The following is a 15848-nucleotide window of genomic DNA, read 5'->3' as shown; positions in this document are numbered from 1 at the left end:
TAGCAGAATAACTGAGGCAGAAGAATGGATAAGTGACCTGGAAGACAGAATGGTGGAATTCACTGCTGCGGAACAGAATAAAGAAAAAAGAATGAAAAGAAATGAAGACAGCCTAAGAGACCTCTGGGACAACATTAAACGCAAAAACATTCACATTATAGAGGTCCCAGAAGGAGGAGAGAGAGAGAGGACCCGAGAAAATATTTGAAGAGATTGTAGTCGAAAACTTCCCTAACATGGGAAAGGAAATAGCCACCCAAGTCCAGGAAGTGCAGAGAGACCCATACAGGATAAACCCAAGAAGAAACACACCGAGACACATAGTAATCAAATTGGCAAAAATTAAAGACAAAGAAAAATTACTGAAAGCAGCAAGGGAAAAACGACAAATAACATACAAGGGAACTCCCATAAGGTTAACAGCTGATTTCTTAGCAGAAACTCTACAAGGCAGAAGGGAGTGGCATGATATACTTAAAGTGATGAAAGGGAAGAACCTGCAACCAAGATTACTCTACCCGGCAAGGATCTCATTCAGATTCGATGGAGAAATCAAAAGCTTTACAGACAAGCAAAAGCTAAGAGAATTCAGCACCACCAAACCAGCTCTACAACAAATGCTAAAGGAACTTCTCTAAGTGGGAAACACAAGAGAAGAAAAGGACCTACAAAAACAAACCCAAAACAATTAAGAAAATGGTCTTAGGAACATACACATCGATAATTACCTTAAACGTGAATGGATTAAATGCTCCAACCAAAAGACACAGGCTTGCTGAATGGATACAAAAACAAGACCCATCTATATGCTGTCTACAAGAGACCCACTTCAGATCTAGGGACACATACAGACTGAAAGTGAGGGAATGAAAAAAGATATTCCATGCAAATGGAAATCAAAAGAAAGCTGGAGTAGCAATACTCATATCAGATAAAATAGACTTTAAAATAAAGAATGTTGCAAGAGACAAGGAAGGACACTACATAATGACCAAGGGATCAATCCAAGAAGAAGATATAACAATTATAAATATATATGCACCCAACATAAGAGCAGCTCAATACATGAGGCAACTGCTAACAGCTATAAAAGAGGAAATCGTAACACAATAATAGTGGGGGACTTTAACACCTCACTTACACCAATGGACAGATCATCCAAAATGAAAATAAATAAGGAAACAGAAGCTTTAAATGACACAATAGACCAGATAGATTTAATTGATATTTATAGGACATTCCATCCAAAAACAGCAGATTACACGTTCTTCTCAAGTGCACATGGAACATTCTCCAGGTTAGATCACATCTTGGGTCACAAATCAAGCCACAGTAAATTTAAGAAAATTGAAATCGTATCAAGCATCTTTTCTGACTGCAACACTATAAGATTAGAAATGAATTACAGGGAAAAAAACGTAAAAAACAAACACATGGAGGCTAAAGAATACGTTACTAAATAACCAAGAGATCACTGAAGAAATCAAAGGGGAAATCAAAAAATACCTAGAGACAAACGACAATGAAAACACGACAATCCAAAACCTGTGGGATGCAGCAAAAGCAGTTCTAAGAGGGAGGTTTGTAGCTATACAAGCCTACCTCAAGAATCAAGAAAAATCTCAAACAATGCAACCTTACACCTAAAAGAACTAGAGAAAGAAGAAAAAACAAAATCCAAAGTTAGCAGAAGGAAAGAAATCATAAAGCTCAGAGCAGAAATAAATGAAATAGAAACAAAGAAAACAATAGCAAAGATCAATAAAACTAAAAGCTGGTTCTTTGAGAAGATAAACAAGATTGATAAATCTTTAACTAGACTCATCAAGAAAAAGGGAGAGGACTCAAATCAATAAAATTAGAAATGAAAAAGAAGTTACAACAGACACCACAGAAATACAAAGCATCCTAAGAGACTACTACAAACAGCTCTATGCCAATAAAATGGACAACTTGGAAGAAATGGACAAATTCTTAAAAAGGTATAACCTTCCAAGACTGAATCAGGAAGAAATAGAAAATATGAGCAGACCAATCACAAGTAATGAAGTTGAAACTGTGATTAAAAATCTTCCAACAAACAAAAGTCCAGGACCAGATGGCTTCACAGGTGAATTCTATCAAACATCTAGAGAAGAGCTAACACCCATCCTTCTCAAACTCTTCCAAAAAATTGCAGAGGAAGGAACACTCCCAAACTCATTCTATGAGGCCACCATCACCCTGATACCAAAACCAGACAAAGGTACTACAAAGAAAGAAAATTACAGACCAATATCACTGATGAATATAGATGCAAAAATCCTCAACAAAATACTAGCAAACAGAATCCAACAACACATTAAAAGGATCATACACCATGATCAAGCGGGATTTATCCCAGGGATGCAAGGATTCTTCAATATCCATAAATCAATCAATGTGATACACCATATTAACAAATTGAAGAATAAAAACCACACGGTCATCTCAATAGATGCAGAAAAAGCTTTTGACAAAATTCAACACCCATTTATGATAAAAACTCTTCAGAAAGTGGGCATAGAGGGAACCTACCTCAACATAATAAAGGCCATATACAGCAAACCCACAGCAAACATCGTTCTGAATGGTGAAAAACTGAAAACATTTCCTCTAAGATCAGGAACAAGACAAGGATGTCCACTCTCACCACTATTATTCAACATAGTTTTGGAAGTCCTAGCCATGGCAATCAGAGAAGAAAAAGAAATAAAAGGAATACAAATTGGAAAAGAAGAAGTAAAACTGTCACTGTTTGCAGATGACATGATACTATACATAGAGAATCCTAAAACTGCCACCAGAAAACTGCTAGAGCTAATCAATGAATTTGGTAAAGTTGCAGGATACAAAATTAATGCACAGAAATCTCTTGCATTCCTATACACTAATGATGAAAAATCTGAAAGAGAAACTAAGGAAACACTCCCATTTACCATTGCAACAAAAAGAACAAAATACCTAGGAATAAACCTACATAGGGAGACAAAAGACCTGTATGCAGAAAACTATAAGACACTGATGAAAGAAATTAAAGATGATACCAACAGATGGAGAGATATACCATGTTCTTGGATTGGAAGAATCAATATTGTGAAAATGACTATACTACCCAAAGCAATCTAAGATTCAATGCAATCCCTATCAAATTACCAATGTTATTTTTTACGGAACTAGAACAAAAAATCTTAAAATTTGTATGGAGACACAAAAGACCCCAAATAGCTAAAGCAGTCTTGAGGGCAAAAAACGGAGCTGGAGGAATCAGACTCCCTGACTTCAGACTATACTAGGAAGCTACAGTAATCAAGACAATATGGTACTGGCACAAAAACAGAAACATAGATCAATGGAACAAGATAGAAAGCCCAGAGATAAACCCACGCACCTATGGTCAACTAATCTATGACAAAGGAGGCAAGGATATACAATGGAGAAAAGACAGTCTCTTCAGTAAGTGGTGCTGGGAAAACTGGACAGCTACATGTAAAAGAATGACATTAGAACACTCCTAACTCCATACACAAAAATAAACTCAAAATGGATTCGAGACCTAAAGGTAAGACCGGACACCATAAAACTCTTAGAGGAAAACATAGGAAGAACACTCTTTGACATAAATCACAGCAAGATCTTTTTTGATCCACCTCCTAGAATAATGGAAATAAAAACAAAAATAAACAAATGGGACCTAATGAAACTTCAAAGCTTTTGCACAGCAAAGGAAACCATAAACAAGATGAAAAGACAACCCTCTGAATGGGAGAAAATATTTGCAAACGAATCAACGGACAAAGGATTAATCTCCAAAATATATAAACAGCTCACGCAGCTCAATATTAAAAAACAAACAACCCAATCCAGAAATGGGCAGAAGACCTAAATAGACATTTCTCCAAAGAAGACATACAGATGGCCAAGAAGCACATGAAAAGCTGCTCAACATCACTAATTATTAGAGAAATGCAAATCAAAACTACAATGAGGTATCACTTCACACCAGTTAGAATGGGCAGCATCAGAAAATCTACAAACAACAAATGCTGGAGAGGGTGTGGAGAAAAGGGAACTCTCTTGCACCTTTGGTGGGAATGTAAATTGATACAGCCACTATGGAGAACTGTATGGAGGTTCCTTAAAAAACTAAAAATAGAATTACCATATGACCCAGCAATCCCACTACTGGGCATATACCCAGAGAAAACCATAATTCAAAAAGACACATGCACCCCATGTTCATTGCAGCACTATTTACAATAGCCAGGTCATGGAAGCAACCTAAATGCCCATCGACAGACGAATGGATAAAGAAGTGGTGGTACGTATTTACAATGGAATATTACTCAGCCATAAAAAGGAACGAAATTGGGTCATTTGTTGAGACGTGGATGGATCTAGAGACTGTTACACAGAGTGAAGTAAGTCAGAAAGAGAAAAACAAATATCGTATATTAACGCATATATGTGGAACCTAAAAATATGGTACAGATGAACCGGTTTGCAGGGCAGAAGTTGAGACACAGATGTAGAGAACAAACGTATGGACACCAAGGGGGAAAAGCGGCGGGGGGATGGGGGTGGTGGTGGGATGAATTGGGAGATTGGGATTGACATGTATACACTAATATGTATAAAATTGATGACTAATAAGGACCTGCTGTATAAAAAAATAAATAAAATAAAATTCAAAAATTCAAAAAGAAAAATTCTTTAAACTCATATTTTTTGACTTTTTTTTCTAGGATCCATTCCTAATTACATAGAGTGAATGGCAAGATTTGAATGCTCCCCTTGCACTCCAGCGAGATATATTTTAAAAAAAGAAAAAAAAATCCATTAGCTTTAGAAAACAATGAAACCACTTCAGAAGAAATAGTCCACCTCTTTTATTTTTAGAATGCCACATATATTTTGTAGATTGATGACATTCTGTTTATTACCAAAATATAGCACAAATGAATTAATTGTCCTGGTTTCTGTTGAAAACAATGAAAATGTTTTTTTAAAAAAGGAAACCACCAGAAAACACAAATAGGGCCTTCTTTATAAAAATTAAAATACACTTTAAAATTCTAATAATTATGGCTGTAGTTATAGAAATGTTTTATTGTAATTTATACACGTTTTGTAAAATAATAAAAGTAAATTTTATAACATTCTATGATTATAATACTAAAAATAATTCAGATGAACATTAATTTCTCTTTCATCTTGTTAATCTTTCCAAGTTCTGAAGATCTAAATTACATTATTTCTGCCTATCTATCACCTATGTATCTGTCTTTGTGTGTGTGTGTGTTGAAAAAGACCTGATGGCAGGACTTCTCTGGTAGCTCAGGGGGTAAGAATCCGCCTGCCAATGCAGGGGACATGGGTTCCAGCCCTGGTCTGGGAAGATCCCATATGCCGCGGAGCAACTGCGCCCATACTCTGGAGCCCGCGAGCCACAACTACTGAGCCCACGCGCCTAGAGCCCGTGCTCCGCAGCAAGAGATGCCATCACAATGAGCAGCCCGTGCACCGCAATGAAGAGTAGCCCCCTCTCACCGCAACTAGAAAAAGCCCACATGCTGCAACAAAGACCCAATGCAGCCAAAAAATAAATAAATAAATTTATTTAAAGAAAAAAAATAAAACTATAGTAAGTAATCTAAGCAATGGGGTACTATTATAGAGACAGACGCAGAAATCAATGGAATTGAATAGAGAGCCCAGAAAAACATTGAAGTATATGATCAAATGAATTTTGACAAGGATGCCAAAACTGAAAAGGACAATCTTTTCAAAAAATTGTTCTGGGAAAACTAGATATCCACATGCAAAAGAATGAAGTTGGACTGTTATCTAACATGACATTTTAAAAAAAAATAGATCAAAGGCCTAAATGTAAACCTAAAACAGTAAAACTCTCAGAAAAAAACATAGGACAAAAACTTCACGACATTGGATTTGGCAGTGGTTTCTTCGATATGACACGAAACCCATGGGTAACAGAAGAAAAAATAGACAAATTTGACTTCATGAAAATTTTAAAATTTTGTGCATCAAAAGACACTATCCACAGTGAAAAGGCAACTCACACAATGGGAGAAAATATTTTCAAATGATACATGTGATAAAGGATTAATATTCAGAAAAATGGAGAACACCTAACGGTATAAAACAAACAACCCAATTCAAAAATGGGCAAAGGACTTGAGTAGATGTTTCTCCAAAGAAGATAAACAAATGACCAATAAGCACATGAAAAGATGCTCTATGTCATTAATCATTAGAGAAATGCAAATCAAGACTACAATGAGATACCACCTCACACTGATTAGGATGGCTACTATTGAAAAAACAGAAAATGGTGAGGATGTGGAGAAATTGGAACCCTCATGCACTTTTGGTACACAGTAAAATGGTAAAATGGTATAGTCACTGTGAAAAAAAGTATGGAGGTTTCCCCCAAAATTAAAAAGAGATTTACCATATGATCTAGCAATTCCACTTCTGGGTATATACCCAAAAGAATTGAAATCAGTGTCTCAAAGAGATATTGTGCACCCATGTTCATGTCAGCATTGTTCACAATTGCCAAAAGGTGAAAGCAACCCAAGTGTCCACCCATGGATGAATGGATAAGCAAAATGTGGTATATACAGAGAATGAAAGATTAGTCAGCCTTGAAAAGAAAGGAAATTCTATCACATGCTACAACATGGATGAACCTTGAGAACATTATGCTAAGAAAAAGAAGCCAGCCACACCTTATAAGTACTTAGAGTTAAAATCCCAGAGACAGAAAGTAGAATGGTAGTTGCCAGGGGTTTGGGGGAGCATGATGGGAGTCACCGTTTAATGGGTATACAGTTTCAGTTTCACAAGGTCAAAGTTACGGAGATAGATGAGGGTAATGTTTGCACAATATTATGAGTGTATTTAATACGACTGAATTGTACACTTAAAAATGGTTAAGATGGTTATGTTTATTTTAACAGAATAAAAAAAAATTGAGGGGGAGGGGAAAAAACCCTGTGTCCTTCTGTATCTCCTGAAGTTTTAATTTTAAACAAGAACTATGGGTTCCAGAAGAGAAGTAGTAGAAGACAAAGGCAATTCTTTGACTTCTTCAGAGTCAGAATTCTTGAAATACGGTGAAACAAAATGATTCAAACAGAATACAGTCATTTTTACTGCAGATTTTCACTAACTAGAGACCCCTTTGTAGAGTTTCTATCAAAAATGTAATGTTTTCACTTTTACACTTTCCATCTGGATCAAGCTTGTGAACGGAACACGTCTGTGGTTGGAGAAGAGGCACCATCAAAAGGATCAACTGCTCACATTGGCATCACAGTTTACAAAGTGGTGACACCTCTGTTCTCACTGAAACCTCTCAGACACTAATAGCCACCACCACCATTGTCAAACCACACATTATTCATTATCTTTTCACTTTTGAGAAGAAGCAACAGGCTCAGGGAGCTGAACTGCTTTGCCAACCATTCTATCAAGTAAGTGGGGAAGATGGGCCTGGAATCCAGGACTCCTTTCCTTCCCCTTACTTCCATTCTCTGTTCCCCGTGCCCATGTGGGTTTTGGTATAGAACCTTCTTACTTGGAGCTGATCCCCTTTGACATCTGAAATCCAAGGCTGTTGAAAGGAGAAGTGACTTCTCTTCCATGGCCACCTCTCTCAAGGTAAAGCAAGTACACCATCTTTCTAGATGTCCCTTCCTTTCCTCACATCACTACTTCCTCCTTCTTAAGGACAGTCCTATGCCCTGCATTGGACAGCAGCCCAGGATTTAAGTTTTTTACCATTTTGACATTTTCTCTCCAAATGTTCTTGGAGAACATTTTTCCAAGATGACTTAGAGGAAAAAACACAAGGATAGGTAAATCTGAATTCTTCCATCTTGGTCACTTAACTGCTGTATAACTTTGGGTGAGTGATTTAATATTTTATAACCTCAGTTTTCCCTTCTGTAAAATGGGTCTATCACAGTTTCCATCTTGTGTGAGGTTTATAATATTCTGAACATGAAGCAGCTAGCACAGGCCAGGCACACAGGAGGTGTCCAATAAATGTTACTTGTTTATCTTCCTCTCCCCTCACTCTTTCCATGCTTTATTCTTTCTCTTTCCACATCAGGAATAATGTATATGATTCTTAATAACCCTAGAATTCTAGGAAATTTGAAAGTCCCCCTTCTTTTATTTCTTTGAGATATAAAGAGAAGTGAATTCAGTATCAGTGCTGTAGAGCCATGATTCTCAACGTGTGGTTCTTCGACCAGCAGCATCAGTATCACCTGGGAAGTTGTTAACCTATGCAAATTCTCAGGCCCCACCCACCTTATTTGAATCAGTGAATTGAGGGGTAGGGCAGAGCAGTTGTACTTTTAAACTCTCCAGGTGCTTCTGATATCCTCTCCCACTTCCATTAGTATGTGACTTTGGTCGTGTTAAGTGACTTCTCTGGACTTTCTTATTCATTGACTGGGGATTAGATTGCTTCTACCCCCAAGGGCTGTTGAGAGGATTAACTGGGGCAGTTCTCATGAGGCCCTGAGATAGTCTTGCAGTTCAGTGCCCTGTTCTCAGCTTGGCCTCACACTGAGATCACCTGGGCGCTTACAAAACAACAACAACAAAAACACCTGTGAGTGTATATTTATTTCAAAATAAAAAGTTGAAAATAATCCACTGATGCTTGGGTCCCACCCCCAGAGGTTGTGATCTAATTCTATTGTGTTTAGCCTGCAGATCTGGGTTTGGGGAAGCTCCCTGGCTGATTATAATGTGTAGCAAAGTCCCGAACTAGAAGTTTAGTGTCTTAGGGCCTAGAACCTGGAACTAGACTAGTTGGGTACTAACCCCAGTCATTCCATTTACAAACTGTATGATCTGAGACAAGTTCTCAATGTCCCCGTGAGCCCGAGCTGGGGGTACAGCCATCAGTCAGTGACTATCAGCCGTGACTATCATCATCTAGAAGCAGCTAACTTTCTAACAGTTTTCAATATGGCCAGAGACTTCAACCACCCTTGTTAGGAGACCAAAGTCTCTACTTGCTGAAAGTGGGCAAAGATGATTCTGACGCTTTGCTTTCTGGCCTTTTAGTGTTCAGGTGCAATCCTCACTGGGGCCGAGTTTCAGGATCAGGGCTTTGTGGGCCTGCCCTACCCACGTGAGATCCCCACTCAGCCATGTTGTTAAAAGTGAACTGTATTTCTCTCATCATGGTTAGCTACCAGGACTTTACGTCCCAGTGTGAAGCTCTGGGGAGAAAAACATGTATGACTTCTCTACATAGCGTTCATAAAAAGTAAAAATCTCTTAGGACCTGAAGAACGATGGTTTTAAAAAGAAACTTTAATTGAATGTGAACAAACACATACTTTACAATGGAATCTAATGGTTAGTAACTCCACTTGTAGAGGAACAAAACTTATTTTTCTTCTCTGTGGCTGATGAGTGATATCCTTATAAAAATAGTATTTTATAAATTTTTAATAAAGACAACACTTTTACTAGTATTATTTTATTCATTGAGGTATGATTGACAAATAAGAATTGTATATATGTAAGGCATACAACATGATGTTTTAATATACATATACATCATGAAATGATTACCAAAATCAAGCTGATTAACATATCTACCACTCACACAGCTACCATTTGTGTGTGTGTGTGTGTGTGTGTAGCAAGAACACTTGATATCTACTCACTTAGCAAAATTCAAGTACATACTATGCACTATTAACTGTAATCACCATGCTGTATATTAGGTTTCCAAAATTTATTCATCTTGTAACTGAAAGTTTGTACCCTTTGACTAATATCTCCCCATTTCCCCCACACCTACCCCTAGTAACCACCATTCTACTCTCTGTTGCAATGAATTTGACTTTTTTGTATTCCACATAAGTGAGATCATTCTGTATTTGTCATTCTGTGTCTGACTTATTTCATTTAGCATAATGTTATCCTAGTTTATTCATGTCACAAATAGCCTATTTAAGGCTGGATAATATTCCATTTTATATATATAAATATATCTCACATTGTTTTATTCATTCATCTGTTGACAGACACGTACGTTGTTTCCATATCTTGACTACTCTGAATAATGCTGCAATGAACATGAGAGTACAGATGTCTCTTTAAGGTTTTATTTCCTTTGGATGTATACCCAAAAGTGGGATTATTGTATCATATGGTAGTTCTATTTTTAATTTTTTGAGGAACATCTATACAGTTTTCCCTAATGGTCGTACCAATTTACATTCCCACCAACATTGTCCAAGGGTCCCCTGTTCTCCACATCTTGGCCAACACTTGTTATCTTTTGACTTTTTTTAAAATAAGATTCTTTCTTTTTCTTTTGACTTTTTGATAATAGCCATCCTAACAGGTGTGAGGTGACATCTCACTGTGGTTTTGATTTGCATTTCTCTACTGATTAGTAATGTTGAGCACCTTTTCATATAACTGTTGGCCATTTGTATACAGTATTTAGGAAAATGTCTATTCAGGCCCTTGCCCATTTTTTGATTGGGTTGTTTGTTTTTGTGCTATTGAGTTGTATGAGTTCCTTGTATATTTTGAATATTAATCCCTTATTGGGTGTGTAGTTTGCAAATATTTTTCTCCCATTTAATAGGTTGCCTTTACATTTTGACTTGTTTTATGTGAATAATTTTTTTTTAGTTTTATGTAGTCCTACTTGTTTACTTTGCTTTTTTGCTGTTGCTTTAGGTGTCAAATCCAAAAAAAAATGTCAAGACAAATGCCAAGGAGCTTACGCCCTGTGTTTTCTTCTAGGCCTTTATAGTTTCAGGTCTTATGTTCAACTCTTTACTACATTTTGAGTTGATTTCTGTATATGGTGTAAGATAGGGGTCCAGCTTCATTCTTTTGAAAGTGGATATCCAGTTTTCCCAAAACCATTTATTGAAGAGATTATACATTCCACATTGTTTATTCTTGGCTCTTTTGTCAAAAATTAATTAAATATATATATGTTTATTTCTGGGCTATCTATTAGTTTCATTGGTTTTTATGCTAATACTTTACTGTTTTGATTACAACAGCTTTGTAATACAGTTTGAACTCAGGAAGCATGATGCCTCCAGCTTTGTTCCTCTCTAGATTGCCTTGACTATTTGGGGTCTTTTGGGGTTCCACATGGACTTTAGAATTCTTTTTTCTATTGTTGTGAAAAATGCCGTTAGAGTTTTAATTCTAAAATTAAAGGGATTTTAAGGGATTGAATTGAATCTGTATATTGCTTGGAGATAGTATAGACATTTTAACATAATTAATTCTTTGAGTCCATGAACATGGGAATATCTTTCCATTTATTTGTGTCTTCTTCAGTCTCTTTCATTAGTGTTTTATAGGTTTCAGTGTACAGATTTTTCATCTCCTTTGTTAAATTTATTCCTAAATATTTTGTTCTTTTCGATGCTATTGTAAATGGGTTTTCTTAATTTCTGTGGTAGTTTGTGTATAAGGAATGCAAATGATTTTGTATGTTGATTTTGTATCCTGCAACTTTACTGAATTTATTAGTTCTAACAGTTTTTTGTGGAGTCTTGAGAGATTTCTATATATTACATCATATAATCTGCAAACAGAGACAAGTTTATTTCTTCCTTTCTGATTTGGATGCCTTTTATTTCCTTTTCTTGCCTAATTGCTCTAGCTAAGACTTCCAGTACTATGTTGAATAAAAGTGGCAAGAGTGGGCATACTTGTGTTGTTCCTGATCTTAGAGGAAAAACCTTCAGCTTTTCATATTGAGTATGATGTTAGCTGTGGGCTTGTCATATATAGCCTTTATTAGGTTGAGATATGTTCCTTCTATACCCAATTTGTTGAGAGCTTTTGTCATGAAAGGATGTTGTATTTTGTCAAATGTTTTTTCTGCATTTATTGAGATAACCATATGATTTTTATCCTTCATTCTGTTAATGTGTTGTCTCACATAGATTGATTTACGTATGCTGAACCATCCTTGCATCTGAAGGATAAATTCCACTTGAACATGGTGCATGATCTTTTTTACGTACTGTTGAATTCAGTTTGCTAGTATTATTTATTGAGGATTTTTGCATCTATGTTCATCTGGGATATTGGCCTGTTACTTTTTCTTCTTGTGTTGTCTACCTCTGGGATCAGGGTAATGCTAGCCTTGTAAAATGAGTTTGGAAGCGTTCTTTCCTTTTCTGTTTTCTGGAAGAGTTTGAGAAGGATTGGTATTAATTCTTTAAAGATTAAACTTTTAGAAGTAATATACCTGGTAAAATTCCTTGTGCTTTTTATATTTTTATAAATATTGTTATATCACCTTGAATAAAGCTGGTACTAAATTAATCTTTCACTAAGTATATATAAGGGTAAATTTTTCCACACTGAGGGCAGCAGAACGTTTAAAAATTTTTTAAGTCTCTGGCAGGTGCCTCTTGAATGGCCCTGTTTTGTTTGAAAACCCTGGTTCAATTTTCTTACCTTCAGACTTGGTCAAATTCAACTCCGCCAAACATGATTCCGTTAAAAGGGCCAAAGGGATGACCCTTCTCACAGCCTCCATCTTTGTGAGGAGGCAGCCTTGAGGGTGAGCAGACTTTTATACTTTTCTGCATTTCATAACTATCTAGTTTCATAAGCCTCCTGGCCACCTCTAGGGAAATGTGTCAGTTTGACTATCCAAAGGGTAGATTTATGTGAGAATATAGCTGCTGTGTGACTGGTTTATTATCAGCGATCCCAAACAGTGAGTGTCTGCTCTCCCCAATTTTTTTCCTGGAAGGTTTGCAGGAGGTGCCCAGCTAAAGCTCTTCACAGGGGATCTCCAACACCTGGCACACAGTAGGCACAACTAATTCCTCGTGGCACTGACTTGGGACTGTGCCTTTGCCTTACTGTTTGTTCAGATCATGAAGGGGGTAGCACCATTGACCTCTTAAGCCTTCACTGCTCTTCTGCAAAATTAAAGCCTTTGGAGTCTAAGGGATTAGCCATGTGAGGCAGGTAGTGTGGCACCTGGGCAAACTCTGGGTCCAGCTGGGTTCCTCTGAGCCTGCCAGGGTGCTGACCCTGAGGGGGAGGGGGTGGGGAGGTGGCACAGGATCAGGAGGAAAAAGAAAGTGCAGATCCAAGTTCAGTTTGGAGGAATTTCAACCTACTATGTCCAGAGAGCCTGAAGAAGGCACATTAAAGTCCCTCAGGCACTACATTTTGCAGATGATAGAAAGGAATCCTGGTGTCCAAGGTGAGACTAAAAAGAGCAAGTGTGTGTGTGGTGTTGCCTTCTTCTTTTTCTTTCTTTCATTCATTTAAAAAATATCCATTAGTTACTGTTTTAGGGCCTGGGAATACAGAATTGAATATGAGAGACACAGTCCTGCCTTCATGTCTGATATGGAACTTCCTGGTGGCAAGAGAAAATTGGAAGGCATATGAACACCTAAGATGAACCTGGGAATAGATGCCAGGACAGGAGCAGAGAAAGTGTCCTGGAACTCAAGATGGACAGGTCATTTCAAAGTGGAGGGTTTCAGAGCAGCCTCCAGGGAAGATGCAATTCTAAATTTGCTTCTTAAAACTTGTACTGGGGCTGGGAGCACTCACCCTCTAGGAAGTTTGTCCCCATCAGCCCTTCTGGCAAATTTCAGCATCACTGAAATGCTGACTATTCCATCAGCCAAGCCCTGTGCTGAGAGGACTGAAGCTCAGCAGAGAGGGGGCCTTCTGAAGATGCTGGGTTCTATGTTCATCCCAGAGGGAGTAGATGTTTCCTTCATTTACAAGTTATCTTTTTTACCCCTTTTTTTTCTTTTTTTTTTGTTGTTGCTTGTTTTTTGTTTTAAACTTTGGGTTTGTTATTTATTTATTTAATTAATTTATTTAATTAATTAATTGATTAATTTATTTATTTATTTATGGCTGTGTTGGGTCTTCGTTTCTGTGCGAGGCCTTTCTCTAGTTGCGGCAAGTGGGGGCCACTCTTCATCGCGGTGCGCCGGCCTCTCATTATCGCGGCCTCTCTTGTTGCGGAGCACAGGCTCCAGACGCGCAGGCTCAGCAATTGTGGCTCACGGGCCTAGTTGCTCCGCGGCATGTGGGATCTTCCCAGACCAGGGCTCGAACCCGTGTCCCCTGCATTGGCAGGCAGATTCTCAACCACTGCACCACCAGGGAAGCCCCTTTTAGTAGGTAATCACCTGTCACTAGTTAACTCTAAGTAAACATGTGATGCTTATAAAGCAAACATTCTGTTATCACAGGAAGTACAAATTGTGGTTACAGATGGGGAGTCTGTGCTTAGAAAGAGGTGCTAGAGGCTCAGTGGAAGGCGCCAGAACAGTCAAGGGTGCATCTTGCTGCCCATTTCTGTGCTATCACACAGAATGTGTGTTAGTCAGGCTAACATTTATGGAACACATTCTCAGGCACTGTTCTAAGTGTTACATGCTTTCACTCATTTATGAGAAGTAATAACTCACTAATGGGGAAAAATAATGACTCTGATGATAAGGGTTACATTAAATGTTAATGCATTACCGCAAAGATGTGAATTAACATAATCAAAACGTGTTTTATATGAATATTTAGAAGATGAACTGTCAGAAATCACTTCATGATTGAGGTGAAGATAGCTCATTACATGCAATGTCTATTACTACGTTGATGTTTACCGGGCACATTCACAACCGGAATAAAAACTACATTTATGAGCTTCCCTTGCAGCTAGGTGAGACTATGTGATTCAGTTCTATCTAGCACAGGGGATTTAAAGAGAAATGGAACGCACAGCTTTTTTCAACCTCCTTCCTCTTTGTCTAGAATTTGGACATGAAGGTTAGAGAACCAGCAGTCATCTTGGACCATGATATGACTTTAGGGGAAAAAAAAAAAACAACACACCACAGTAGAGCACCATGGCCCCTGACATGGGAAAGGCAACCAGCATGACTGTCTGCTGCTGGGCATCTTGAAGAGGAGAAAAATCAAATTCTTACTTGTTCAAGCCACTGTTATTTTGAGATTTTGTTATAATCACACCTAATCTTAAGTGATAAGTCAAGTGGTTTGTTCAACATAACATGGAAAAGAAAAACCGAGCTTTTACAAGGTTTGAAGAAAATGTCTTCTTAAGAAAGGCTTTAGACACTCCTGAATCTTTTATATCAAAAGTGCAACTTTAGCGAATTTTCATATTCACTCTAATTTTATGTATACAATTATGTGATGTGATTCAAAAGCAAACACTAAAATGACAAAAGATTTTAATGTCATGCAGACTACTAGAAGAATTCTTATTTTCAAGAAAATATACTTTAGAAGCCTGAGAAAAAGACTGCTCTGAAAGTTATTGCAAATTCGGTCTTAGTGGTAAGCACTGTATTGCTTGGAGGCTTATCCTCTCAGGAGAAACTTATATTTTTACCGTATTTGTCTCTAAATTAAGATCTTTCCTCTTCAACATCCCATTGAATCTTCAGAACAACCCTATCAAGTGGGTCCTATTACCTCCATTTTACAGACAAGGAAAATGGGGCTTGGAGGAATTATATGCCACACACAAGGGTAAGCGAGTGGAGCCAAATCCAGACCTGCTAACTCGGAGCTGCAGAAGATTTAGATGGAGGAATGTTCGTGTGGGAGTGCTGGATCTGTTGCAGGAAGGGAGACCCCTTCCAGGGCCCGAGAGTGGGGTCTTGTCTAACACTCGGAAATGGATAGTCTGAGGAGACACACGTGCTGACAAAGCAGGAGAATTGATTGGGAAGGGGCGCCGGGGCGGAGAGCGGCAGGGTAAGGGAACC

General features: G+C 37.8%; 1 protein-coding gene across 1 annotated transcript in view; it reads left to right on the top strand.

Annotated features, from left to right (window-relative positions):
• Nucleotides 1-14939, top strand: part of LOC137767518 (ATPase PAAT-like) — a 32814-nt gene extending 17875 nt beyond the window's left edge. The window contains exon 6 of the mRNA XM_068548705.1: nt 14866-14939. Within this exon, the coding sequence (XP_068404806.1) occupies nt 14866-14878 (13 nt within the window). The 3' untranslated portion in view covers nt 14879-14939. The remainder of the gene's footprint in view (nt 1-14865) is intronic.
• Nucleotides 14940-15848: the final 909 nt, after the last annotated feature.

The sequence above is a fragment of the Eschrichtius robustus genome, chromosome 7 (assembly GCF_028021215.1).
Source record: "Eschrichtius robustus isolate mEscRob2 chromosome 7, mEscRob2.pri, whole genome shotgun sequence".
Taxonomy (NCBI): Eukaryota; Metazoa; Chordata; class Mammalia; order Artiodactyla; family Eschrichtiidae; genus Eschrichtius; species Eschrichtius robustus.
Note: the sequence above shows the minus strand (reverse complement) of the source record. Positions and strands in the feature narration are given on the sequence as shown.